Source organism: Arctopsyche grandis, chromosome 1 (genome assembly GCF_051622035.1).
Source record: "Arctopsyche grandis isolate Sample6627 chromosome 1, ASM5162203v2, whole genome shotgun sequence".
NCBI classification, from domain to species: domain Eukaryota; kingdom Metazoa; phylum Arthropoda; class Insecta; order Trichoptera; family Hydropsychidae; genus Arctopsyche; species Arctopsyche grandis.
Window position 1 is genome coordinate 5,915,030 of NC_135355.1, and position 19,971 is coordinate 5,935,000.

General features: G+C 30.5%; 1 protein-coding gene across 1 annotated transcript in view; it reads left to right on the forward strand.

Annotated features, from left to right (window-relative positions):
• The first annotated feature begins 14,147 nt into the window (after positions 1–14,147).
• The window catches only part of LOC143913662 (uncharacterized), a 9,324-nt gene continuing 3,500 nt past the window's right edge, over positions 14,148–19,971 (forward strand). Inside the window, exon 1 of the mRNA XM_077433578.1 lies at positions 14,148–14,283. Within this exon, the coding sequence (XP_077289704.1) occupies positions 14,272–14,283 (12 nt within the window). The 5' untranslated portion in view covers positions 14,148–14,271. The remainder of the gene's footprint in view (positions 14,284–19,971) is intronic.

Below are 19,971 nucleotides of genomic sequence, written 5' to 3' on the forward strand. Positions count from 1 at the left end.
TTCTACCATTAACCTTTCTATCTCTAATACAGATACTTCTTCTTGTAACTTATCTACTTTTCATTTTGACTTATCTACTGTACTCAGTCACATCAACTCTCTCAATGTTAATCTTGGTGCGGGTTGTGATGGTTTGCCTTCTTTTTTCCTTGTTAAATGTGCTGTCCCATTATCTCTTCCCATAACAATCCTTTTCAATCTTTCTATGTCGAACGGTAAATTTCCTGACTATTGGAAATTATCTTACATCACCCCTATTTTTAAAAAAGGTGATAAGAATCTTATTGAGAATTACCGTCCTATATCTAAACTATCTGTCATTAGTAAAATCTTTGAAAAAATTATCTATAATTTCCTTTTCTCCAATTTCAAAAACTACATTATACCTGAACAACATGGTTTTTTTAAGGGGAGATCGGTAGAGACTAACCTGCTTAATTTCACTAGTACTCTCACATCTTATATGGACAAACGAATCCAAATAGACGTCGTTTATACGGATTTCTCTAAAGCTTTTGATAAAATCAATCACAACCTTTTACTCAATAAACTTTGGTCCCTCGGAATCCGAGGAAATTTATTTCGTTGGATCTCTTCGTATATACTAAATCGTCACCAAATCATAATTCTCAATGGTTTTAGATCATCACTTAGACATATTCCTTCCGGTGTCCCACAAGGGTCGCATTTAGGTCCCTTATTCTTTTTACTCTATATTAATGATATCTCATACATCTTCAAACATTCCTTTATACTTCTTTACGCTGATGATTTAAAAATTTACAAACCTATATACACCATAGACGATTGTCATAAGATACAAGAAGATCTAGATAGATTCTCTATATATTGTTTAAATAATGATCTTTTTATTAATCTAGAAAAATGCTCTATTTTAAATTTCACTAGAAATAAGTCAATTATTACTAATCAATATCAATTAAATCATTCAATCCTTAACACGTCATCTTCTATTAAGGATCTTGGTGTAATACTCAATGATAAACTAGATTTCTCTGAACATATTTCTTTTATTACCAACAAAGCATTTAAATCTCTTGGATTCCTACTCCGCTCAACAAAACCCTTTAATGATCCTTACGTACTAAAATTACTTTATTTTTCCTTTGTAAGGTCTCACCTTGAATTTGCCTCAATTATCTGGTCACCTTTTTATTTATCCCATATTAATTGTATTGAGAAAGTTCAACTTAAATTTATTAAATCCTTACGCTACCTTTTTCCTACCTATACCCATTCTACTGTTTCCGACATTTTAAAAATCCTTTCTTTTAACAATCTTTCTGTCAGGCGACGACATTCTGATGCTATATTCTTCTTTAAGCTCATAAATGGTTTCCTTGATTGTTCTGATTTACTGAATAAGGTTAATTTCAGAATCCCAGTTCGATACCCTAGACGCGTTGCACTCTTTTCACTTGATCCTTTCAATACTAATTCCCAAAAATATTTTTATCTGCAGCGCGTTTATCGTGTGTTTAACGGAGAGCTGAATGAGGTTGATCTGTTTGGTATTTCCCTACATCAATTCAGGTCTAACATCAAGAGAATCTTGACCGATTGATTCATTTTTTCTTCTATTCTATTTTTCCAATATTTCCATTATTTTTATACTTTAGTTTAGTTATGTAATGTGCTATTTAATCATATTATAGCTTTCATTCCTTTCCATTTCATTTGTTTATTTTGTATTTACCTTTTTCATTTGTTTTTTATATTTGTAAATTTCAATTTCTTCTTATATTCTATCTTATAACCTTTTCCAATTATTTTAATACTATAGTTTAATTATGCAATGTACTACATATTTTGTCATGCCTTTATTCTTTACTTTTTAATTTGTTTTCCTTATATTTATCTTTTTCATTTTTGTAAAAATCTATTATTGGACTCGGGTGTTACATATATTATTTATTTACTTTTTGTGTTTTTTATACCTATCTCTGTACATCCTGTCTGTTGATTTTTCAATTAATAAAATAAAATAAAATAAAATAATTCACACGAGTGCAACATACATATTTAGCATAAAGCAGTTTCGAACTTAAGTGAATACAGACAAGCCGTAGTAACATCGGATAATCATTTTTGTGATCAAATATTATAAATCATATAAACACATCCTTGAAAACGTTATAAAATTTGTGTTTAAAGCCTCGTAATTCAAACTCCTTAATAATATACATACATATGATACACATTTTATAATATATTCAAGATTTCAAGGCCGTTACAATGAAATTAATTTAATACGAAAAAATCGCCTAGCTAAAAATAACACGGATGAATTTTTAATTAAACGTAAAATTCCACGTCTAATCATTTTTTCGTATTTTTATATTATATACAGTCATATTTGCCCACGATTAAATGCTAAGGTCTGTAAATATCAACATCCAGACATGCGAAAATTTCGATTTTATATACATACGATGTCGTCTACACTCTGGTGAATATGAGAGCCATTAAAAATTCCATAATTCAAATAAATACCAAGGCAAAAAATCGGATAGTTTATTTACAAACGCGCTACCATTTGGAATGATAAATTAAATCGAAATATAAATTTTGTCTGGGTGACATTAAGTATTTCAAAACGTTTGACGTTTATGGAAAAATTGCTACAGCTTAAGTTTTCGACCAATTTTTATTAAGGTGAGGGTTTTATACATAACTAGAGTATCATTGTTGATTCAGCAAAAGCTGTCGTGTCTCTTAATGACGATGACGTTATGAGTCTTTCACAAAAGCAATTTTTTTCAAATACGTATACACACATATGGCTTAACTTCGATCATATTTTAGAATTCAAATATCATTATATTATATTTACTTATGTAATTTTTTGCATGTATATTTCTGTTTTGATAATTATTTGTGTACGAAATAAAAGTTTGCACAAATTTGCTAAATAAATACATTCATACATATATACATAAATAGTAATAAAAAAAAATCACAATGACACTTAAACATAACGAAAATTTTTTTCTCAAATAATATTTATTTACACATATGTATTTACACATGTTTGTATAATATTATCTGGAGTCACTAAAATAAACGTTTATATGATGATCACTGCTTAAAACATCCAATCATATTCTAGTAACTCATTTATCGGATTCTCCGAATCACTTTTTTTAATACATTTCACGCAAGAAAACATTCTAATTTTCTTAGAAATGTTAAGTTTATAATAGATGTTTAATTGAAAACATGAAAATTTTAAATTAGAAACAAAATTTTCTGTAATGTTTCATTTAAATCATCATCTTATTTATAGTAAGGTGACCATTCGGACTGTTTTTATCAGTACAGTACTGGTTTTGTGGGTATCTGTTCCGACTCCTGGCAGACTCCTTAGGATGTGACTCCATATTTTCATAAATGTGCATCCATGATTTTCTAATGTTCATTAACGTTTTTAATAATTAAAGTACTTTAATAATTAAGAAACTTTCTTTTGAAAAAAATGTACTGAATTTGTCATATAACCTAAAACCATGCAAAATGGTCACCTGAATATACAGAAATTTACCATCCTCTCTAGATGAAGGCCTCTTCATCGTGCTTCTATTCGTCTCTATTTTGCGGAAATCTTTTCCATCTCATCCAGGGTTGCCAAATTTCCAAATTCTCTCAGATCTGGACTTTCACTATTTTGAAAAATTTTAAAAATAGAAGAAATAAATAAAATATATAATATTTTAATTAAATTATAATAAATACATATATACCTATACAGAAGAGAACGTATAAAAAGTCACATAATAATCCGTGGGAATCACAGTTATTAAAATATATTGATTAGATACAAATACAGGAAGTATTTTTCCGAGCTTTTTGCTTGTTCCAAAATACGTTCATAATCTTTGTTTGATAAAAATTTTCTAAAGTCATTACAATTTAATGATCTGTCATCTGAATCGTAATCTGTCTCTCCCCTTTAATTTTAACTGTAATCTGTTTCTCTGCATTAATTAGACTAAATACTATTTCGCAAATTGCATTGGAATGTATAATTCAATAAAACAAGCGGAATGATCTTTAAAAAATATTATCCTTTTCTCATCCATTGTTTTTTTCGGGTTTGCTTCAGTCGCATTCACTAAAATTCGTTTAAAAAACAAACATCTTCTCATAGAAGATTTCAATATTCCCAAGCAATATTAAATAATTTTGTTAATTCTTCAATTGACCAAAATTTGATTTTCATGTTTGGATTAAGGACAAGACTGATGGATTGAATTTTTTACTTTGAAGTCTTTTTCTATATAAATATGTATATGTATGTACATATACATATGTATATAGAAAAAAACCAGCAGCGTGGTCTAGTGGTGAGTATTGAATTATTTCGTGCTTGATGTCACGGGTTCGATTCCCACTAAGAGTCTCGTTGTTGGCCAGACCTTGGTTTGTCGAGGTCGATCATTTTTTATCATAAATTTGCCAATTTGTCTGATTTTCATTGAAACGGTTCCTGTAAAATTGACATTTCCTTCCCAATTTTCTGTTGCAAACCTTGAGTTATTGTTATATCTTAGGTTTCGCCAGATTTCTCACCATAGATATATATATATATATTTTTTATGTATGTATGGATGTATTTATGTTTATGTTTAATTGTTATTTTGTTTTTTTTTCTTTTTTGTGTTATATTTTTTGACCATTGTGGCGCTTTAGGAATTCCTGTTATGCCACAATGGTCTGTTTAAAATAAATAAATAAATAAATATCTCTGTGGTTGTTTATCGAATGTAAAAATTCGTATTGTTACATGAAAAATGTTATTAATCATATTTATACGATGTTTGTAATATCTGACCATAGATGTCAGGTATTGTTTCGATTTATGTAATAAGTATGTATTTAGATGTTTCGGTAATTATGAGTTTTCAATGTCTTGTAATAAATTAGCCATAGTGACGACCCGGAGCTAATCTGTAATGTTACTATGGCGAAATTGTAAAAATAAATATACAAATTTTGTTAAATCGGGATTTTGATAGGCAATGCGAGTCTCGAGCTAAGTTGAATTCGGGACAGTCCCAATATAAATAATAAATATAAGAGTCATGTTTATCATGTGCTGCTACATAAAACACCACGCTATAATTCGAAATACCAGCAATAATCAGAGTTTCCAATTTAACATCAAACCACCATACATACATGTATTCATCCCATCCCCTTTTTGACGCAGGGCTTCACAATAATGGAAAGATTATAATTGTTGAAAAAAACTCAATCATAAAAAAATTTCACACGTTGGGAAAATCACAGCTTTGTGTAGTAGTAGTAAAAATTAAGGTACGTGTGTACATATGTGTTTTTCTTTGTGTTCATATTTGCATAGCGGATGCGTAATAGATTAGTGGTAAGTGTTACACAATTGTCATCGATTTCGTCGTATCGTGGACACGAGATGATGGCAAAACTTTGGAGTTTCTTCACGCGTGCGACCTTCCGCAACCGATGAGATGTCATAACTTCATATATATGTATGCTGTTGATTTACTTCACGCTCTAAACATTATGTGGATACAGCAGATAAAACACAGCCAGAGAAATTTACACTCTTCCTCAATATTATGTTTATTTTTCCCGTTAGAAAACTATTGTACAGACACGAATTCTACATAACATTGTTTCGGTGCATTGAATCCGCAACGGAACGTTTACGTTTGAATGTCAGTGCAAATTCAAAATTACACAATTCAAATTTGGTCACCGGCCGCTTTTTATTACTGTTATGAAATTCACATAATCCTAGATATAAATGTGAAGAGTAACACTTACATATCGCCAAATGCTGAATTGCGCTAATGTATAATATTTATTTTACTCGTATGTGAAATTGTTTCTTTTGACGCTGAACGTGTTCTTTCTCGTCTGACATTGATATTTTAGTAATGCCGTGAGATTGAATTTTTAATTGTTGAATATATTAGTATACTCAATATGCAAATAATTGTAGAGAATTTAACAATATTAAATACATGGAAATATCTGAGCTAGCTCTTTATTATCTATTAGAATATATGCATATAAAAATGAATGTCTGTGTGTGTGTCTCGAATAGGCTCCTAAACCACTGAACGGATTACGATGGAACTTTCAGGATTTGTTGTATGCATGTCCGGGAAGATTATTGTGAAAAAAAAAACGGGAATGAGTGTCATTGCAATGCTATAATTTCAAATGTTTTCGCGTCGCGACCAACGTGTTCGGTGCCTGCATTTTTCCGACAAATGGGAACGGGAACGAGAACGAGAACGGGAACGGGAACGAGAACGGGAACGGGAATTGCATGCGTTATTGTGGCATTGCAACGCATGCCGGGTTCAGCTAGTTTTAGATAAAAACAAACATTTTGTAAATCAAAGATATTTTATAAAACAATTTATTTTATAATTATTTTTACGTCCTTACAATGTTACAACACATTGCACGAATGCAACAGCATGCTTGGTTCTCGCAAGTCTCACACTACATCGGATCGAATATAATAACAACATTGAAAAAAAAAGAAAGAAGAAAAGCATTGAATATTGGTAGATATATGTACATACATACATATGTACCTACATATGAATAACTAAGAATAATCACCAAACAATAGGCATTTAAAACAAGAAAAGGAACGATAAAGAAGACGAATATGAGGGGAGTATTGTTAAAAAAAGAACAAGATCTATGTACATACATATATAAAAAGAAATTACAGGAATATTTGATAGAACAAGAATTAATGTAAAATAATGAAGAATTACGGAGGGATCTGATAGGAAATTGGAATAGAAGTAATAAAATTATAAAAGTATGTAGTGTTTTTCCAAAAGTTGAGTGAGAAAAATTTCTCGCTTATACATAACTTATGCAAAGACCTATATTGCTGGGCAATTATTTATACAATGAATTATATTTTAATTTATTTAAATATATAGACAATAACACAAAGCGCTAATCATACAATTTTACGGTTCTAAATGTTAATGTTAAATTGCAAACAACCAATGAGAAATAAAATCTATTTTCAATACGAAAAAGAAAAAAACCTAGACATTTAAAGCGGTCAAATGATACAAAAATGTTCAAACGAAGGCATTCGCATATTTTGCATAAATAATTTAGGCGATCTTGAAATCGCTTGTAATAGCACTCAATAAATCACATTGGTTAAAATAACATTTTTATTGAAGCATCTTCTCAAATATCAAACGTCGAAAATGTCGAACCAAAGTGACAAAATTTAAATAACATAATAAAAGTGAACCAAAACGAACACATCAATTAATACAAACGTGTGTGCGTATTAATACATACACACGTATATATTAAATATGTATGTACACCATTACGTGTATATGTCAAATAATTTATGTGAGGTCATGTATAATATTTACGAGAGTCAAGATCATAACTCTCCAACCGGATTTTTTCTAGTCTAAAACTTGACCTTTGTTAATTCGGCGAGTTGACCAATAGGAAATGGTCGGCGGTAAAATACCATTATAAATCGTTTCGATTCCACAAATATGATCGAATTTCCTACAATTCAATCTCATACAAAGATATCCACTTCAGGGTGAACAACAATTAATATTCACATAAAAAATATATAATACTAGTATACTTGAGAAAAATTAGCTTTTGGCTCCGGAAGAAGAAGACGACACACTTTGACCTCATAAATCTTCAATTAGAAATATTCATAAAAATTCAGGGTAATATTGGACACGTCATTCAGAGGTCGAAAAAGTTAATGATTGCAAATCAGTGACAAATTCGCCTTGATAAAATTGACTCGTTGAGTCCTTCGCAATCCATACTAGATGAAAAGAAATCGCTTATTATGATAATATGTTTGTTTTGGAGTTACTGAATCACGATTCAGGAAAAAATTTGAATGAATTTCAAATTACCAAATCCATAAGCTGCCGTTAAATTAGTATTCATAATGTGTTTTTTATAATTAAATTCATATTTTTCTTATTTGTAAATACATATATATAGAAACAACAATAATTCTGAAAAATTTTAGGTCAATTTGGGGCTACGATTGCCGCTTTTCTGATTTCATAACGAATGTATATAGAAATAGTAAAAGAGATACAAAGAGTGTTAATTGAAAATATCGTCATAAGTATGCAGAATATTCGATTTATTTATTTTAAGAATTCAAATAGACAATTAAGTGGAAAAATTCGTGCAATTTTGTACTTCTGTTCAATAAAATTCTAAAAATTAAGTGAAAATGTTAAAATTTTTGAAGAATATAAATTAAATACTTGTCTTAATAAAATGTAAACACTTTTAATGTAAATATTTAAATTATACAACGACTAATTTATTAGTATTGTTGAGTAGTGATCTCGAAACAAGCATGCCACATAAAATCTATAAATATATATATATATATATATATATATATATAAACACATTCAAAAAAATCCTGAAGATGTACACTATTAACAGACTGGTAATATCAGACGTCCAATTCGAATTCGCATCCTGAACCGGATTCATTAAAATTTAAAGATTAGATCCACTCAAACCATTGTAATTTATCAACAACAAAAAAACACACACACACACACACCGGCAAGAATATTATACATGTTCTATTACTAATTCAAAATGAAATATGAATGAATAATCGAAATTGTTTCCTGAATTTTTTCTCCCCTAATCAAACACTCAAAATGTCAAAGTTGACCGGTAAGTCAATTTGCGCATAATTTGACATTTATCGGTTGTATTTGCACACGTATTAAGTGCAAAGTTCGCGTGTTTCAATTAATTTAATGTTGACTAATGATCGTCGAATAATTTCGAAGGAAACACCATTGAAAAGTTAGTCGATAAAATCACAGATGGCGAGTCGTACGGTTTTAATTATCATCAACAGCAAACACAGCTAATGGATACTAATATAATATTATTCATACACAATATCTATTCGAATCTTGGGTCGTTTTAATTGCATACATTGACAACATTTTACTGTGAATAAGATTTTAATTATTGCCAAATCGATTATTGAAAAAACAAATTTGCACCGCTTTTGAATGCTTGCCAATTTGAATTGGCAAAGCTCTTTTGTTGATTGTGTTGATGGTAAATAATTATCAACGGGGGTCGAGAGGTTTTGATGGCCCCTAACGAGAGTGCGAGTGCAGTTACATATGAAAGATCAATGAGAGGAAACCGAAAGTGATTCGCGACTGTAATCGCGTACGATAGTATTGGTGATTACCGATGCTGTGCGAACCAGAGACGCTAAATCCAAGGACCATGTATCATATTCAATTGTCAACCGTTTCCAATAATTTTTCGACGAAAAGTATAAAGATAATCTTTATCTATCCTCTACATATCTTCTCCATAGCCTTTTCATCCTTAATTAATCTAATTGATAATCTAAATACTTGATAATCTAAATCTAAGTCTCCTGCAAGAATTTTCTCATTTTTTTCTAGCTTAAGTTTTGAGACGGATCCAATAAATCGGTATCCGCCCCCTCAGTTTTTCACAAATTCGGGTATCTTGAATTTGTTGAATCTTATAAAATGATACCTACATAATATATTATATTTCTCACAAATTTACCGTGTATCAAACATTTTGTTGATCTTCCATAGACAGGTCCTGTTTTCTTTCAAAAAATGTTAGTACTTGTGTACAAAAAATAATATAACCATATGTGTGGCCTTACAGTTATTCCTGTAATGGCACGTATGATGTATGGGTCTACTTCACGGCACCCATAGTGAAAAGGTCGAAAAATCAAATGTCGGAAGGCAAAGATCGAAAATCGAATGATCTTAAGTCGAAAGATCAAAAAAAAAGGGAGCGGGTAAACGGTACTATGTATATATAATATATGTATATATCAGTGGCATGCGGTGAAATTATCTCTCTTTTTGACATACAGCCTTGTTTAATGCGCAGGATACGGGAGGAAAAGCCTGTTCCTCTTGGTCCTGTTGTATCCAGCTCAAATTAAGTGAGGATGTACGACGGGGGGAGAGAGACTTTTACCGCACGCCACTGATATATATATATATATATACTACCCGTTTTTCATATGTATGCATGGTAAACGAAAATTTTCGACTTTTTCACTGTCGACTTTTTTACGGTCACCCATGATGTATGTACATATGTATATAATAAAATTAAAATAAAATACGTACATATGTATAAAAAATCCCCAAATATACAATAAAAAATAGAGATATCCATAGTTATTATACTAGAAATAAGAACAATTTAGTTGGTGTTTTTCACAGGGGTGTGCTCATATACAATGCCCTCCCTGAGAAGTCTTCTTAGACCGTGGATGCATTCTTGTGAGATGCGAGGAGACACCTATCTGAAGGACAGTGCATATAAATTTATACATAAGAGTTATGTAATTAATAATGTATTTTTAAATTAGCTAGATAGCTAAAATTATATAAATAAATATAATTATACAGACACACATTTTTCTAGATCATGAAAACGTGATCAGTGAATCTGTCAAAATCTCGAGTTCGAATTTCCGCATGATTACAAAACTTCTTCTATTGTTACTACGTACATAGATAAAGTAAAATCATCTTATTGTACATTTGAACAATCTTCAGAGTGCTATATACATATTTATGTATATAACGACATTCAAATTGACACCTGCGGGAATGATGACAATGAAATGAAAAAAATATAGCCAGCAGCATACTCGGTCGTTAAGCTTCTGCTTAACACCGAGAGGCACCTCAATTGGAAAAGAATTTTGTATATCTGTAGTGCTGCTGATATACAAAAATAGTATATCTGTAGTGCTGCTGGTCAGACTTGGATATTGTGACTCCAGGTCGATCGTTTCCTATCAGAGTTTGCCAATTTTCTCTGATTTCATTGTTGAAACGGTTCCCGTTTTAAAATTGGCTATAAATACTTCCTACCTACTACATATGTTACCACTATTTGAACTATGATTAATCTATATATATATATATATATATATATATATATATATATATATATATATATATATATATATATATATATATATATATATATATATATATATATATAAAAATGAATGTCTGTGTGTGTGTGTGTGTGTGTCTCGAATAGGCTGCTAAACCACTGAACCGATTACGATGAAACTTTCAGGATTTGTTGTATGCATGTCCGGGAAGATTACTGTGAAAAAAACGGGAAAAAACGGGAACGGAAACGGAAAAAACGGGAATGAGTGTCATTGCAACGCAATAATTTCAAATGCGTTCGCTACCTGCGTTTTTCTGACAAATGGGAACGGGAACGGGAATGCTAATTGCATGCGTTATTATGGCATTGCAACGCATGCCGGGGTTCAGCTAGTGTACAATAAAATTTATGTACAATTCATAGATGTCTCGTTAATTTGCGAGTTTTTCAGTGTCTCGTAATTCAACGACTAATAAAAAAAATGCTGCATTGTAATTGTAATTGTAATTTGTAATTGGCCAGAGAGGCGCATTGGGTTTGCCTGTAAGGCTTTCCTCGTATATATGTAAAAAATAAATAAAATAAAAACAAATATGCAAACTTTGTAATAAGCAAATGCAAAATAGAAAAAATAAATTTGAATTTCGTCACATTTATAAAGACTCAAAGAAAGTGAAATGATTTTTTTTCAACTAGACAAAATACAATGAATGACAAGCTGTGCGATAGACCATTTTGTAATGTCACACTCCTACCGTTCAACCGCAAAAGCCTGACCATTGTTCGTCGACATGAATATGGATGATCGAATGAAATGGTAAAAGAGAGGAGTGTTCGAGCACGTGAAACCGAATTTTCGAATGATGCATGAAGTCGACGTTTCCGATTTTTGTGCCATATTAGAAAACTATACGACACAAAGACCCCTGGCCAATCGACCATAGTTCTAAGCGAGTCACGGTTCCCTTCCTGAAATTTTCAGCGGACCCCACTTTCGCATCACGACTGCAGCCGACGAGGTTATCAGTCATCATTGACGATGGACGAACAGAGAGAGAGAGAGAGATAGAACGATAGTGACAATTGTACAAAATACAATGTACTCGGAATCAACGAAAGATTCAATGCAAAGTGACAAAAGAAAATCATAAAGTGATGCCAAGTATAACACTTACTCCACGCCGAAATAGTAACAAACGATAAATGATACATATGTATATACGTACTCTCAATTACTGTAAAATATAGTAATTTTTTTAATTGAACTATTCCGTATATATGATACAGTTGAAGTGTATCTTCCAGTTGTAAAATATTTTGACTTGTTCAAATATATTCCGTATATTCCACGTAAGTCAATTCATATGGCGAATTACACTGCAGCTGGTTAAAATATATTACAACTGAAAATACAATTCAACTGTAATTTGGTACCAGGTTAGATGGAGATGTTAAGTTTTCGTGAAAACGTCACACGGCTAGAATATTAAGTTGGAAAGTCATATTTTTGTTTTGAGCACATTCTTAGAGTTATCGTAATGCAGTACGCATTACCTTTATTTGTAAAACCTAGCCAATATTAACGCATTATTGAAGTCTAAAGCATTCGTAAAAACATCAGAGCTGTCAAAACTCGACTGTTATATTTCAACTGCCGCACATTGTTGAAAGTGTATTTGCGCTAGTAGAAATAAAATTTACTAGTTGAATAATATTCGAATGTGAATGACCTAAAAAGCCAGTTGGAATATATTACAACTGAAAATACACTTCGACTGTTACATATATATCATATACATATCTAATATATAATTTCGAAAGAGACTTTGTAAGTTTGTATCTTTGGTCGGTAACTTCGTAAACAAAACAAAGTTTCTATGACGACAATTCAATTGGTTGAATATTATATTTTTTTCGATTCAAATGAATATTTACTATTAGATTCGCCATGTTTACGCTGTTTATATTACAAATACTGAGCGAAGCCGGGTAAAACTACTAGTATATAATTATAATAAATATACCTTAAAAATAACTTACAGGCAGTCCGTAGAATTGTATCAAAGTTATAATGAATTTGAAATGAATTTTGAGCACATTCTTAGAGCTATCGTAATACAGTATTAATTACCTTTATTCGTGAAACCTAGCAAATATTAACGCATTATTGAAGCCTAAAGCATTCGTAAAAACATCAGAGCTGTCAAAACTCAACTGGTGCACATTGTTGAAAGTGTATTTTGCGCTTGTAGACATAATTTACTAGTATATGAATGACCTAAAACGCCATTTGGAATATGTTATAACTGAAAATACACCTCCACTGTAACATATATGTATACAAAATAAATCTTAAAATGAAACTACTAAAATATGGTATATTTGATGATGGTATAAAACTACTGTAAGTTGGTATATTTGGTCGGGAGCTTCGTAAACAAAACAAAGTTTCTATGACGACAATTCAATTGGTTGAATATTATATTTTTTTCGATTCAAATGAATATTTACTATTAGATTCGCCATGTTTACGTTGTTTATATTACAAATACTGAGCGAAGCTAGGTAAAACTACTAGTATATAATAATAATAAATATACCTTAAAAACAACTTACAGGCAGTCCGTAGAATTGTATCAAAGTTATAATGAATTTGAAATGAATTTTGAGCACATTCTTAGAGCTATCGTAATACAGTATTAATTACCTTTATTCGTGAAACCTAGCAAATATTAACGCATTATTGAAGCCTAAAGCATTCGTAAAAACATCAGAGCTGTCAAAACTCAACTGGTGCACATTGTTGAAAGTGTATTTTGCGCTTGTAGACATAATTTACTAGTATATGAATGACCTAAAACGCCATTTGGAATATATTATAACTGAAAATACACCTCCACTGTAACATATATGTATTCAAAATAAATCTTAAAATGAAACTACTAAAAGATAACGTATGCAATTCGAGGTAATTCGACACTGTTGAATGTCTCCCCTGTAAAGAAAATTCGGCAGCATCCGCGACTCGCGAGATTGAGAGCCACTTGCCTCCCCCCGGATGGTGCCATCTGCCAGTGGCGTACGAAAGCATCGCCATGCCATTATAAGAGGCTTATAGGTCCGATAGAAAAGCTCACACGCTTGCCTAGTTGTTAATGAGACAGGACCTCGATAGTGTTACTCGATAAAGTTGTTGTGTTGTTTACACGTGTGGGCGTCGATGACAACGCCACAGTGAATGGATTAGTTTGCTGAAATATGTCTAAAATGGTAAGGAAAATTTTTAGATAATACACCCACACACCTAATGGACCATTGTACCTCCCGACAACATTATCTAACTAACCCACTTGCAGTGAAATGACCGAATTTTTAAACAAACTATCGAACCATTGAAAAATCCTCACAGTATAATATGTAATTTTCATTACATTATAATACGTTTGAATCCATACAATAGTTCAACGGAATAATTTTCAATTAAGTATGAAAAATTATTTGATGAAAAGTGTCATTTACTTGAAATTTTACTACAAAAAAAAACCAGCACATCAGTACATTGCAAAATAAATCGCATTTAAATAATAAAAAAAATGTGTAAAGAATTTGTATTGGTTACTTAATATTACGGCTATAATTTTATATTCAAACTTGACCTAAAAATTAATGCATAGTGAAATTTTATATTGAATTTCTTTTGAAGTTTATGCAACAATAACAATAGTGTGATTCTCAATGTGAACTTTAAAATATATTGATTTTTTAACTTTATAAAATGTCATATTTTTTTTTAAAAATGAGATAAATCATAAAAATGTGTTATATTTGAAAGTGCGGAAGTCCAATTTTCAGTTCCAAAACAAACAGACGATATAACGTACTGATCATCTATTTACTGACCAAATCAATCAAAATAATTGACCCAATGAATCGAAGCTATTGACCAAGTTAATCGAATCTTCTAACCAAATAAATTATTTTTTTAGTTAGTAGTAATTTTTATAAATATGTACATACATACGCCTGTATATGAGCTGTTATATTTGAAAGTGACGGAAGTCAAATTTTCAGTTCCAAAACACTTTTTCTGTTTGACTTACCTCACAAATTGTTATCACTTATTTTAATACGATATGTCAAAAATCTCGGAAAAGCTGAATAAACATATTACAGGCCACTAGTATTTTTAAATATTGCTAAACGCAAAACATTATATTTCATGCTATATATATATGTATGTAATATTTCTCGAAATGAAGAAATGTGGACTTATGCCATTTTCCAATATAACAGCTCATATATGAATGTATATAGATCAAATAAAATGCAATCGATTGTCATATAATATTATAATACATCATACTTTGAAAACCATCGTACGTATGTAGTACAGTGATGCAAAAAAAAATGCATATAAATTCAAACTTCGAACTCTTACTCAACGGCAAACGATTCATTGCAAACATACATATAATGCAATATGACATAATGGGAAATATTCGTGTAGTATCGTCATTAATTTTATTTATGTGTTTTTTTTGGTCAAATCTATTATTTACCTGGATAATAGCGATGCAAATGTCCGTATTGTCGGGCAAAACTTTCTTCGTGACGACTCTTAATATTTGGCAATCGGTTACGAATAAATGTGTCGCAACAAATATTCACAGTTACGGTACGATAAAAGTTCAACCGAAATTAAACGCGTGTTTTACATTAAAAAAAATATACACACATATATATAGGTATATGTATATGTATATGTATACATTTTACATTTACAAAAGCGGTCGCATCTCCTCTTGTACAATTGCTCAATTGCTCGTCCGTAAGCTTACATATATTAAAGAATAACGCAACACTTACAGAACAGGAATATCGCACTCGAATTGCATCGACGTGAGATGCGTAAAACTAAAATTGCTTCTCGTGTGATTTAACGTCATATAAATAATCTATCATCACATGAAAAATTGTCGTTTGGCATTTTGACACATATCACACATGTAAGGAATATAATAATTCAAAATCTGACCGTTTATATTGCAACATGTTTGTATTTAAAGCGCGCTTTGTCTGCTGTATCGATTTTATGCAAAAATCAAAACACAGATAAGATGAATTCATAAAATAAATTATTAAATATAATATGTAGATTCATCTGCGATGTTTTTCAATTAAATAGTTATATAAAATGAAATGTATCATAAATTAACTGATTTTAAAGTTAATGGCCATCTGATATTAATAAATATTATTATATAATAAGGTGATATTTTTAAGAGTAAATATTTTTCATATATTAAAGATCTATTAATGATCAAAAATGTGCGAGATTTTTTTTTTTCAATTTATGTACAAATTTGTGAGGTCAACGACTTCTTTCACACTCTTCAGAAAACAATACTACAAGTTTTGCGTAAAAACACACTCTTCATTCATACAAAGAAAATGCGTGAAAGTTTCAATGATAACATTCATTCAGTAAAAACGTCATTTAAATTTAACATGAACAATATATATTTGGTAATCAAAGTCGATGTACATACATATGTACGTGCAATATAGTACACACGAAATTGACATTTATTAAGACGCGTGCGTTGAATTTTATCTGTAATTTATTCATTTAAATATCATCACCGTATTTTTTTCGCAATTAATTATATCAAACACTAACTAACGTATAAATTAATAGCGTGTGTATGTGTATGCAGTGTTATTTGGTTATTTCATCGATATTTTTATTCGGCGAGGTCACGAGGTTAAATATGTTCAGGTTTGCGTTCTATCCGCTTATTGAAGTCTCTTCGAACCACTTCAAATTTTCATACATAATCATTTTTCAATGTTTAATTTACGCTATTATATAATACACTTCACCTATTTTCATATACAAAAACATTCAAATGAATGCATATAATTCTAATCAAGTGAGTTTAGTTACTCCAGACATACATACATATGAAACGTCTTGTTAAAAAAACTGAAACATACACTTTCCCGACTCGATGTAAATTCCATTTTTAAGCCACATCATATTATTTTTTTTTTCAATGCCTTTACCTTATATTATATCACAAAATAATATATTCTAAAATAATATTTAATAAAAGCATCGATGCAAATAAAATATGAAGTAGAAAAACTGCGTTTTCCACCAACAAAGCAAAGTGAATTTATTGGATTTTATTACTGAACGTCTTATATAATAACTATCATTGATTTGTACTGAGCGAAAATTTCAGCATATTTCTTGATACATTAATTCTTTCTGTTAAATAGACGAAAAATGGAAATAATACCATTCCTAAGATTAATTAACGTTTTTCACGGCGGATCTAAATTCTTTATAATGTCTTATTTAATTGAATATAATTTAACTAAATGTTATACTGCAGATAGTCAACAATTATGAATCCCGTTTAAATGTATTATACTCACACATATGTACATACATACATACGTAGCATTATGTACCTATGTAAATGCAAAACAAGCAGTAGCAAATCAAAGTAAAAGTCTAATGATTTCATTTGCTTCAATATGTTGTTGACCTTGCCACGAGAATATGAAGATGACTTTAATGGCATCGTTTATAGAAATTACAAAGATTCCTTCAAAGCACTGTGACATATTTGTAATTATAATTCAGGCACACATCGCATTTTTATTCTAGATCTTCTGTTTTATTTATACATCCTTGATTAAATTTATTCGTGCTATTTTCCGCGTCAATTACGAATTCTTAGACTCATTAGAAAATTCTTTAATGTTTTACATATGCGATGCAATTTTTGAAACGTGGACGCATCTTGAGAAATATCTCACGTGTGACATAATGCGGATAGAAAAACAACCTTTCCGGTTGCACAATCGAGATCTCACTATTGCATCCTATTATCTCTATATTTGCTAATTGAACGTTAAACAAAGCGCATTCGTAACATGGACAGGTACTTTATTCGTGTGCCGTGTGATAATTCAATTGGAATGGAAGCGTTTTCTATGCGTCTATTTTTCGTAAACGTTTTTTCCGTGTCAATTTTCACAATTTTATACGAATTCCAAATATCACAAGTTGAGCAATCATCTTACATACATATATATTCATAATATTGTCGTAAAAGTCCGTGACGGGCAAATTTTACATAACCCGATTTGGCAACCTTTGAGCCAGTCATCTTTTCGGGTTGTTTCGATCGCATTCCTCTCTATTTCAACAAGACGTGTGTGTTGGCAACTGTGAGTCTGTAAAGATGGACCAGCTGACCATGAACCCAAAATAATATTTACGAGCCTTCTGAACAAATGCTAACCAGTCGTATTTGCATGTAAACCGATTGAAAACATAATTACGTGATATGTTTAAAGATCGTATATAAAAATCACATTGCTAATTTCGTTCAAAGGAATAATTCAATCACCACATGCAATTACGAGACGTACAAGGAAACAGACGTATGATTAATTTTAAATGCAAAACACGATAAAAAAATAATTAACAAATTAAACGCTAACTAATGTCGCATTTCAACCGGCGAAAGGTCACTGTCGATCATCAAAAGCAAAATTTCGTGACTGCATTAAAACCAACCATTTTTAATCATTGTTTACTACAAACAAACATGTTTGCAACAACAAAAATTAAGCAATGATACATACATCTCGAGCTGTGGACTCGTTGCATTTCATTGTAAAGTGTGTCACGTTTGACACTCAACGTATGTATGTAAACGAATGCACTTTTCCGATGCACTCAATTACATGTGATGTGATCGCAACCTCTTTTCCCACCAATCGATTAATTTTCATTCTAATGTACAGTTTACACTGCAAGACAAACACGACTATTATAACAACGAATACTGGTATATTTTTAACGTACCTACCGCGAACTTAACAAGATAATTACAATGCAGCCAAAGGCAACAATCTAATTCAATACACACTCGAAAATGTCTTACGTATTAAATTTGAAGAGCTTAACTGATTTCAAATGGCATATATAATTGGATCCTCTTATGGAAATAGTTTCGTTTGATATAATATATAAGCAGTTATTTATTCATATTGATTTTTTAGGTCAAAAACGTAATTATACGTTTACTTTGCATACATTCAATTTGTTTCGCATTTTTAGCATTATGATTTGAAGCAAAAAATGCATTATTTATAATAATGCTGCCAATAATCATCTAGCACACCTAGCAGAACCAGTAAGCGTGTGATGCTTTAAAATAAGTGGTCACGGGTTCAATCCCTGGCCCGGTACTACTGGCCATACCTAGGATATGTGATTCCAGATCGATCGTTTCCTATCAAAGTTTGCCAATTTATGTTATTTCATTGAAACGGTTCCAAAATATTGGCAATCTTGTCCTATTTCTCGCAAAATTCAAGTTATCAGCATCTAGAATTTGCTGATTGTAAAATTTATCCATAGATGTGTCTATTATGCTATGTAAAATTGCTCTATAAATTGGAAAGCGCATTAGGGTTTACCTGTTGGGCCTTCCTGGTATATACATACATATATGTATGTATATTTATATGTATAAAAATAAAATAAAAAAAAAAGTAATAAATGAAATATGCTTTCATATATAAGTAGATATTTTGTATTGATAAACTGTCCGACGTTTTTATTTTAAGCATTCAAACATTTCTTAATGTAAAATTTAAAAAATAAATAATATTTTTAATTTTTCGTTTTGACACTTTCTTATCATAAACATAAATACAAATATGATATATTTATTCATCTCAACAGATAAAGTATGAATTTAGCCATTTTCGCAGGCTATCTATCTTAATTATTTTAATACATTTATTATCTCTACATATATGTATTATATTAGTGGAAGGATCGCATCATTATCATAAAAATTTGATATCTAAAGTCTTGTTTTTCAACTAAAAAAAGTTGAATATAAATCTGCCTTTTAAAATCGATGG